Below are 10,304 nucleotides of genomic sequence, written 5' to 3'. Positions count from 1 at the left end.
AGAAACCATTATCAATGGTATATTTAGATCACTGTGCATTTGTAGGAGAGGCTTGAGAGGGGTTCATTACCTCCTTCATTTTTTGTGAGATCCAAGCATCCTATTCCAAATGCCTTCTTAATTCATCCAACCATCCATAGGAAGGGTAAGTTATAGATGTGGACTATGTAGAGACCCCCATTGGTGGCTTAGGTAAGATGGTAGATCCAGGAACTCAAGATAAAACATCTGCAACTACATTGTCTACCCCTTACTTATACTGAATCTCATAGTCAAAACCTAAGAGTTTGAAAACCTACTTCTGTTGGAATGGAGTGAAGGTTCTTTGATTCAAGAAGTATTTCAAACTATTGTGATTCGTTTTGATGATGAAATGGTTCCCTTGCAAGTAATTTTGCCATTTTTGAATGACATGCACTATGGCTATCAAATTTCTCTCATATGTAGAGATAGCTTGGTTTCTGGGACCTAGGGACTTGCTAGTGAATGCAATTGACCTAACATTTTGTTGGAGGATTGCGCCTATCCCAGAACCTGATGCATCACATTCAATTACAAATGGTGTTGAAAAGTCAGATAAAACTAATGACTTAGGATAAGTCATAGCTTTTTTGAGTTGCTGGATAGTCAATTCAGCCTTTAGTGACCACTGAAATCCATCTTTCTTAGTCAAGTTATATAGTGGTTGGCATATTTTCCCATAACTAGGTATGAACTTGTAATAATAACCTGTTAATCCCAAGAAACCTTTGAGAGCTTTGACATTTGTTGGAGAAGGCCAATCTGGAATTGCTTGAGTCTTTGTAGGATTAGCTGTGACTTATTCTCTAGAAACAATGTGTCCCAAATATTCGATTTGGCTCTGACCAAAAGAGCACTTTGTTTTTTAACAAAAAGTTGGTGCTGCTGTAAGACTTCAAAGGCTATGATAGATGGTCTACCCAATTCTTACTATAAACCAAAATGTCATAAAAAAGACTAAAATAAACCTTCTCAGGTAAGGTTTGAAGATGGCATTCATCAAGCTCTGAAAGGTTGCTGGTGCATTAGTCAAGCCAAAGGGCATAACTAAGAATCCGTAATGTCCTTCATGAGTACGAAAAGTTGTCTTCTCTATGTCCTTAGTGTGCATATGTATTTGATGATACTCGGACCTCAAGTCAAGTTTAGAAAAGAACATGGCTCCAAAAAGCTTATCGAGCAGATCATCGATTAGTGGTATATGACAGTTATCCTTAATTGTAAAGTGATTCAACTCCTTATAGTTCATGCAAAGATGCCAAGTTCCCTCTTTCTTCTTCACCAATAAGAAATGGAAAGAAAATGAGCTATGACTAGGCCTGATGAAGCCACAATCCAATAACACTTGAACGGCTTGCTCAATTTCACTCTTTTGGGCTGGTCCATAACGATATGGTTGAATGCTAGGAGGTTTAACCCCGGGAATCAAAGGAATTTTATGATCATGTGCTCTAAGTGGGGGTGGTATAGTAGAAACTATAAACACACTCTCAAACATATTCAACAAATCCTGCAGTTCACTAAATTACTGATGAGACAAATCTAAGGCCTTCATTTTGTGACCCTCTAAGGAATAAAGCAAGATTCCCAGATTAGAATGATGGAATTGCTTCTCGAGTTGGTGGCAAGAAGTTTCATGTAACTGGAAAATGGTGGGAGTGCTAGATTGTGCGAGTTGGTAGTGGTATTTGCTTACTGAGAAGTCCAGAGTATACTGTTGGAAATCCCATAGCACAGAGCTTACAAAAGAGAACCACTACACACCCAAAATGATATCACAGCCCCCCAAAGGTAAGGCAAACAAGTCAGTATGGCATTTATAATCTCCAAGCTCCAGAGATAATTGTTTACAACACCTTTGGCTTGTGATTCAGCCTTTATCTGCAATCATTACATCAAAAGGTTTAGTGGGGTGATAATACCAACCTAACCTCTTGAGAAACCTTGAATCTATGAAATTATAAGTGTTGCCAGAATTGAGGATGATTTTTACAGGTTGCTGCTCAAGTACACCATCTATCTTCATAGTTTTCACAACATGATGTGCACTAGTACCATAGAAAGCACAAACACTTAATTCCATTCCCAATAGTGCATGATCAACATTATTCAACAATTCGCACTCCTCAAGCTCCAAAACACCACAGACATCAAGCATAAGAAGATGTTTGTGTAAACATTTATGCCCGTGAATCCACTTCTCGTCACAGAACCAACAATCTCATTTTTTTCTTTTTCCTTTGAACCTCCTCAGGGATAAGTTTCTTGTAAGGTAGGTTTTGGGGTTGAGGCCGAGCAAGTGGAGGTGGAGGTAAGGCTAAAGTAGGTTTTGCCAGTGAAGGAGGTTTTTGAGGGTAGGGTTTCAGATCATTGAGCTTAGTATCTAATTGAGCAGCAAATGAAATGGCCTCATGAACCGAATTAGGTGGAGCAACTTAACATCATAGTGCAATTCCTTTTTGAGACCTCCTAGAAAACAACTATTTAACAATATAAGGCCTACATCTGAACTGCAATTAGCAAGGTGCCGAAATTCAATAATATAATCGTGAAGAGTACTTGTTTGTTTGAGTTTGAATAATGACTCAGTGCAGTGCTCAAAATCAGTGGGGCCAAACTCCTGGCATAAAGCAGTTGTGAATTCCCCCCAAGTTGGAGTGGAGTGGATGCAATCACGCTATCGAAGCCATTGTAGCGACTCATTCTCGAAATGGAAAGAGGCGGTCACCACATTTTGGTGATTTGGGGTGTGATAGTAAGCAAAGTACTGCTCAGCTTTATAGATCCAAGCTTAGGGATCATCGTCATTGGAGAAATGGGGAAAATCCAGACGATGCTGCCACCGGGGGCGAGGAGTGAAACTACTGTCTTCAAAAGAATCACGGCGCTAGTAACGCGGAGTGTCAAGGCAATAGAAATCACCATCATCGGTCACGATTGGTGGAGGAGCCGATGGATCTGGCATCGAGGGAAATGAATTTGCAGAAAAACCAACACCGCCTTGAGACGCTGGTTCGCGACATAAATGTTCCAGTAAAAAGGAAAATTTGGTTTCCATGGAGGTGAATTTGGTGTCCAAATTTGGTGTCCAAATTTGCTGTCTAGGATTGGATCAGTTGATGGATAGCTTCCAAAACAGCTTCCATGGCGAACATGCGCACTTTGATGGTAGACATTCGAGAATTGGTGGTGTGGCGGGGCATACAAGAGGGAGACTCAGGATCGAGAGAATGATACCAATGTTAAGATCAATTCTCCAGCTCTTTAGCTTAACCTACAAGCAACTAGTAGCAATGGCATAGAGCATGGAGGAAGGAGACGATAGAGAGATAACTGAATATTTTTTGCAATATTGTTTTTTAATCAAATAATCGTTACAAGGACTTTCAGACTATTGGTGCTTATATTCCCTTCCCCAAACAACGATTGTCAGTTGGCCACTCACTAATTAAACTAAGTAAAACAACTTAAGTTCACTAATAATGCTTAACGGTCATATAATTGTGATCAAGTAAACCACAATCCTAACATTTGGATTGTTAATTGGGAAACTTAGCCCTGGTTTGGGATTGAGGTGATTTAAAAAAAAAATGGGTGTGAGAAAAAGTTGGGAGGGCTTTTGGTGTTTGGTAAACTTTCAAAATCAGCTTTATTTCAAAGTTTTGGATGGAAAAAAGCTAAATATGGGAAGCTGCAAAAAAAAACTTCAGAAAGCAGCTTATTTATGAAAACACGGAGTTATAGTAATTTTATTAATGAAATTTTCAAATTGCTAGCATTGCCATCCTTTCTCTCTACCTTCTCTCTCTTGCATGCCCTCATTTCGCAAAACACTCAAAGATTCTCACACACCATTTTCTCCTCTGTTGCCTGCGGCTGCACTTCTTCCTCCTCCTCATTTTCTTCTCTCACTCTCTCTCTATCGGCCTCAGCGCCAGAATCCATAGTCGCTTTCTCTCATTCTCTTGCCATGGCCTTCGCTCATTCCTCTGGTAAGCTTTTCTTATCTAAAATTTTGTTATTTATTTGTTTGGATTTTTAAATTTGGGGATGAGGAGAGTGAGAGAGGTGGGAAGAGCAAATGGATGAGTGTATGGGTGTCGGGAAAAAACAACTGGGGATGGAGAAAACAATTGGGGGAAAAATTAGGGTTTGTGAAGGAAACAAGAAAATTTGAGGGAGAAGTAAGAAAAATTGATTACTTCTCTATTCATTTTCCTTGACTAAATCTTGATGCATGTTAAGCATGAGAAGTGATTCCCTGAATCTTATTTTGGATTAAAGAGTTATTTATGTTTATGTTATTCTTTTTAATTAGTACTAGGTTTGAGTTTTTGGTTCACAGTTTTTGGTTTAGGCTGAATATAGTTATTTGTCTTTTTTGATACAAGGTTGAAACCCTCATCCATGCACTTGAGAAAATTGCCAAGTTGAAGATTCCCCTGCTGATTTGTGCAGATTTGAACTTTGTGCCTCAGAGGTTAGTCTTCTGCTGTTAGTGATGAAGTAACGATGAATTGAGTTTTGCATGTTAATAAAAGTGAGAGGGAGAATAGAAGTGATGCAATACAGGTACCTTGTGTTTTGTTGCAGAGTTTTGTAGAAGGATAAAAAGGTGAATGAAAAATCAAATTGTATGTTTTTAGTAAAGGTGTATTTCGGGTTCGGGTTATGTGTTGATATCTACAATTTAGGAGACGTTAGAATCATCCAATAAGCTTGAATTTGCTGGTCTTCTCTGATGAATATTTTGATATGAGTTTTATGGTAGGCATCTTACAATCCCTTTGGTAATGCAGTGTTTTTGTTCACTTCTAGTGTAGCAGAAGGTGTAGCTGTTTGATTGTTCTGTGATTGTTGGTACGCAGAAGGTTTAGATTAATGGGATATGTATTGGCTGTTAGATGTTGCAACTTATCTCACTGTGTCGATTAGTCCATGGTGCCTGATTGTCTTGGTCATCTTACCTTACCCTATTGGCTCTTGGATTTTTATTGGACGATATACTTTGTTGTGGGTATTCATTAGTTCTTCCATTCACATCTTGTTTTGTGTTTGCGTGATTTAGGAACATATATCTTCCTTCCCTGAAATATTGGTTTGTTATGGTAGTATGTAGTTGCTTAGTCTAGTTGAGTTACTCTTAGGTCACACTACTTTCATTATGTTTGAAATTCTTGCATGCATAAAATGCCTTTTTATTTATCGTCTAGTTTTGTATCCTGTATGGAATAAGAACGCCCTTTACTGATTAGTATTTTGGGTCTTTCTTCGTGCTCCCATGTATAACATAAGTATGATCATATATGCTGCAGAATCCTGAGTCTTATGCTTTTATTCATTTTATTTTAATAAAATGAGAATTAGTTTGCCAACTATACTTGTATCTTTTCATCTGACTTACATTTGTTCTGTTTTCAGATAATGTTGAGCTTGGTACAACATGTGGAAAGTACTTCTGGGTGTCTTGCCTTAGCATCATTGATGCAGGTACTCCATAGTTTTCGTATCATTCTAAACAATTTGTTTGCTGACCTGTGAAAAACTGATTTGGCTAACTTCGTCATTTGGTATTATCTTTAGGTGATTCGGATGTTATCAAGACACTGCCTGGTGGTCAGTGAAGGAGAGTAGGATGATAACTTTATGTTGAGTGTAGTGTTTTGTTTTAAGACTTACCCTTTCTTTTCTCTTAATGAAATTCTCGATTTTCTTTGACAATGTCGTGTTGCTAAGTTTCCAAATGCTTAGATTCTACTATATGCGTAAGGTGATATTCGTTGTGACTTGATGCATGACATCTTGAGATTCATTAAAGTTAATTTTGTTACATTAGATGTCTCATTCGGGGTTTTTTCTTCGAACCTTGAATTGAAATGCTTATGCTAAGTAGTTAAGCAAAAAATAGCATAATATGAAATGCTGGATAACAAGATAGGTTTCAGTTTGGTGTGGGATTTTGCTACTTTAAAAACCATTTTTGTCCATAAGTGCTATTGAAGGGTTGGTTTGGTATTACTATGCTTTGAAAAAAAATAAAGTATATTTAGTAATTCATCTTTATTTGTTAAGAAAATTAAATTAATAGCACATCTAGTATTATACAATTCTTGATCATTCATACAGTCACAGTTATTTTACATAAAAGTTTACCAAACATTATAATACTGTTTTTTTTTTTTTTTTTTTCCAAAAGCACTTTTACAAAAAAATTTACCAAACACTCTGCTACTTTATTTCACAGCTGCTTATTATCACATCACAACAAAAACAATTATTTTTTTTAGAGCACGTAAATACCAAACTAGCTTAAAAGCCCTGGCGTTTGAAATAGTTAATTACGCGGGTTCCCTTTCCTAATCGAACGCAATAGAGAATTGTCCCACCGAGACGACGCCGACCCGAACCAAAACCCCAAACCCCTTGACTTGGACACTTCAATTTTCTCAGTCCTGCCCAGATCAGATTTTCTTCCCCGAAATTTTCTTGGGTTTTATTTGTTTAATTTTTAGGAAAAAAAAAAAAATTAAGAAAAATGGCTGTGGCGGGGCTGTACAGACGAATCCTTCCATCTCCTCCTGCAGTCGAATTTGCTTCCTTACAGGGAAAGGTACAACCTTTAGATGCAACTTCCTCACTCCGTCACTTACTTTTTCTTGAGTTCTATTATTTTTTAGTTTCCCCCAATTTTTAATTTTTTTGTGTGAGTCTTAACATTTAGCGTTAAAGCTTGAAACTTTAACTTTTTCTATAGATACCCTTTTTATAATACAATCTGAATTTTCCTTTTCCCCCGATTTTTATTTTGGGTACAAAATGTTGAGTTCAGTTTATGTATGACACAACATTTATTTGGCTGCTTGTGTTTTTGGGAATGTTGCAGATTATTCATGTCAAATTATATGGTGTTTTTCTTGGGAGTGAGTGACTTTTGTGCTTGTGATGTGTTGCTGTTCAGAACCATTGTTTTTGGGTTACTAGATTTGGTGGTTTTCGAATTGCAGGAGCTTTTTCTTGAAGCCATTCAGAGTGGGACTATGGAAAACTTCTATAGGTTGATTTCTTCTTTTCAGACGCAATCAGAGCCCGCTTATTGTGGATTGGCGAGCCTGTCCATGGTTTTGAATGCCCTTGGTATTGATCCCGGAAGGAAATGGAAAGGTAAAGTTTAAGTTTTATCAGCTAATAGGATTGAAGGTATGATTTTGTTGTTGATCAAGCTAGTGAATGGCATTTTAAAATTCACAAGTCAAGTTTCGTTATATTGGCTATCTTGTTAATTGCGTCCATTTAAGTTCTATTGGATTTCCGACTACATTGACTTTCGAAATTGTCCAGGTCGTTATAATCTGAGTTGTTGATGATCAAACTGCTTTAGACTAATTGCTTTCTTGTCCTATCGAGTACGATGTTTGGAGTGATGAAGTATAACTTTGTGGGATTTAAGAATTTGTTCTTGGTTAGCTCCTACAAGTCTGACGCTTTAATATTGTGTGATGTTTTTCCTTGCTAGTAGAATAAAATGCTTTACACATTATAGTAGTTGTTGCCTCTCATTACTGACTCCATCCTTGTTTGCAAATGCCTTGAATGTAATAAACGTTTATGTTTAGCGATTTTTTTTGTCAAGTTTGATCCTATAATGTATATATATTATAAACTGAATTCTTTCTCACAGGACCCTGGAGATGGTTTGATGAATCTATGTTAGACTGCTGCGAGCCTTTGGAGACTGTCAAAGTAAGAGGCATCTCATTTGGGAAGCTTGTTTGCTTGGCTCACTGCGCTGGAGCAAAAGTTGAAGCCTTTCGCACAAATCATAGCACAATTGATCAGTTTCGTAAATATGTATTGAGATGTTCTACTTCTGATGATTGTCATGTGATCTCATCATATGATAGATCCGCTCTCAAACAGGTTATTATTACTATACTACTCTACATTTTCTTTGGTGAACCATTGATAAGTTTTAGTTACCTGTGGAAATGCTTAATATTTCTCAGCCTTATTATACACAGCTTATTTGAATCGAACTATGGGAACTTGTTAATACAACTCCTGATGATTATCTCACTTTATGATTCTGCTTATATGGCCCCATGTCACACTCCCCAATTCTTTGAAATTTGATCAGGTATTGAAGTACAAATGAATTTGTTTATTGCAGACAGGTACCGGTCATTTTTCACCAATTGGTGGATTTCATGCTGGAAGAGACATGGCGCTTATTCTGGACGTTGCACGTTTTAAGTATCCTCCTCATTGGGTGCCCCTCAAAATTCTTTGGGACGCCATGAATAATGTTGATTCCTCTACTGGACAACGCAGAGGGTAGGTATTCATGCATGCTAGTGAATATTACCTATTGCAAATTATATCAGATGTGCATGTTGAAAGCCATTGCTATATATTTTTGCTAGAATATGAAACGCGTTGAATTTCAATGACATTCTTAATTCTCAAATGTGCCCAGGTTCATGCTTATATCTAGGCCGCACAGGGAACCAGGTCAACTTTATACCCTGGTATGATTGAATTCGTCAATTTAATGGCTTCAAAACCCAAACCAAACCCAAACCAAACTCCCCCATACACAGTTCGGTTGGGTTTCATTCTGGTTGTCTGAATGTGCATGTCTTTTTCCCTTTCTCCGCGGCCTAGTAATTTGTTTATATATTTTTTCCTGTCTTCGTTAATATGACTTCTACCTATATGGTGTGTTTTGATTTGTTGTATGTCATTATTGCAAGCTGTCTCTCTCATATGTTTGTGTGTTTGTGTTTGACAAAAGTATTTATGTTTGTGTGCTGGAGTTATCACAAATCTTGGGTTGCTTACTTATTTTATGATCGTTGAAGATATTTATCTATTTTTCTGTGATATTTATTTCTTGCAGAGCTGCAAACATGAGAGTTGGGTCGGTGTTGCGAAATACTTAATGGATGATGTTCCTCTTCTTCTAAAATCAGAGGAGGTGAATGACATTCAGGAAGTTCTCTCTGTTGTTTTCATGTCGCTCCCATCCTATTTTGGGCAATTCATCAAGTGGGTTGCAGAAGTTCGGAGACAAGAAGATGGTGGCCAAAGCTTAAGCCCAGAGGAAAAAGCTAGGCTTGCTGTCAAGGTGATCTAGGCCTTCAGTTTCGTCGTTTTCCCTTTTCCTATCAAATCGTCCCATTTTTTTTTTTTTTTTATCTTTAAGAACCCCAAACTATTTTCTAGTTTGTAATTTAAATACCCGAGTACTTATTTGCAGGGGGAGGTACTGAGACAAGTCCAGGACACTGGCCTTTTTAAACATGTGGCAGAATTATTATCTTCAGCACATTCATGCTGCGGAAACTTATATTCTGGTCACGAAGAAAACTTGCGCAACATTGCTGCGAGTGTTTGCTGCCAAGGCGCACAAATTTTGTCGGGGAAGTCTGCCTCCTGGGGGGTGTATTGCTGTCAGGAAACATGTGTGAAATGCTTGAAGGCTAATGGCGACAAGCCAGCCACGGTTGTGAGCGGGATGGTGGTAAATGGTGGAGCTGAGGAGAGGATGGACATGCTTGTTCCTTCGTCAAAAACAAATTCAGGATGTTCTTGTGCAATTGGGATGCATCCAGCTAGCAATGACGTTGTAACAGTACTTCTACTGGCCCTGCCCCCAGGTACATGGTCTGGGATCAAAGATGAGAAGCTTTCAAAAGAAATATCTAACCTTGTTTCCACTGTAAATCTTCCTACTTTGCTTCAAGAAGAGGTAAGCTTAAATGTTTAGTAGTTTTCAGCAATTTTTTTCAAGTTAATTTGTCTTTGATCAGATAATTTGAATCTGCGCCCGACTTTTATTTCCAAGATTTTATAACATTACCTACTGGCATGGCACAGGTTTTGCACTTGCGACGCCAGCTCCACCTTCTTAAGAAATGCCAAGAGGATAGGGTAGACGAGGATCTTGGCTCCCCTCTCCCTTAGACTTCTCTCACGTTTACTCTGATTTGCCTAGTATCGCCAACGGACATCAAGCAGAGAAGGCATCAATAACCCGTTTTCATGTACTTATCAAATTATGCATAAATATAGGCACCGTAGAAAGCTATATGTATTACTGAACTGAATGATCATGAAGAATCATGGCGAAGAGCAGGTTGTTTCCTTAGATGAAGCCGCTGATTGAGTTGCATGATAACTGGAATACCGATGTTAGAATGTTTGCACAACATTTTGCGATCAAAATTCTTGATCACCGGGGTGTTTGGTTGAATTTAATCCAATGCCACTCAATTTTACTGTCA

General features: G+C 37.9%; 1 protein-coding gene across 1 annotated transcript; it reads left to right on the top strand.

Moving 5' to 3' along the window:
* The first annotated feature begins 6,340 nt into the window (after positions 1-6,340).
* On the top strand, positions 6,341-10,304 carry LOC137729866 (glutathione gamma-glutamylcysteinyltransferase 1). Its single transcript, XM_068468917.2, has 8 exons — positions 6,341-6,631; positions 7,026-7,182; positions 7,700-7,938; positions 8,189-8,352; positions 8,495-8,546; positions 8,918-9,145; positions 9,278-9,769; positions 9,898-10,304. The coding sequence occupies exons 1-8, from the start codon at positions 6,557-6,559 to the stop codon at positions 9,982-9,984; spliced, it is 1,494 nt and encodes a 497-aa protein (XP_068325018.2). The 5' UTR covers positions 6,341-6,556; the 3' UTR covers positions 9,985-10,304.

This window comes from Pyrus communis, chromosome 10, assembly GCF_041283825.1.
Source record: "Pyrus communis isolate YQ-2024b chromosome 10, ASM4128382v1, whole genome shotgun sequence".
Taxonomy (NCBI): domain Eukaryota; kingdom Viridiplantae; phylum Streptophyta; class Magnoliopsida; order Rosales; family Rosaceae; genus Pyrus; species Pyrus communis.
The sequence above is the reverse complement of the archived record's forward strand: the minus strand, read 5'-3'. Positions and strand labels throughout refer to the sequence as shown.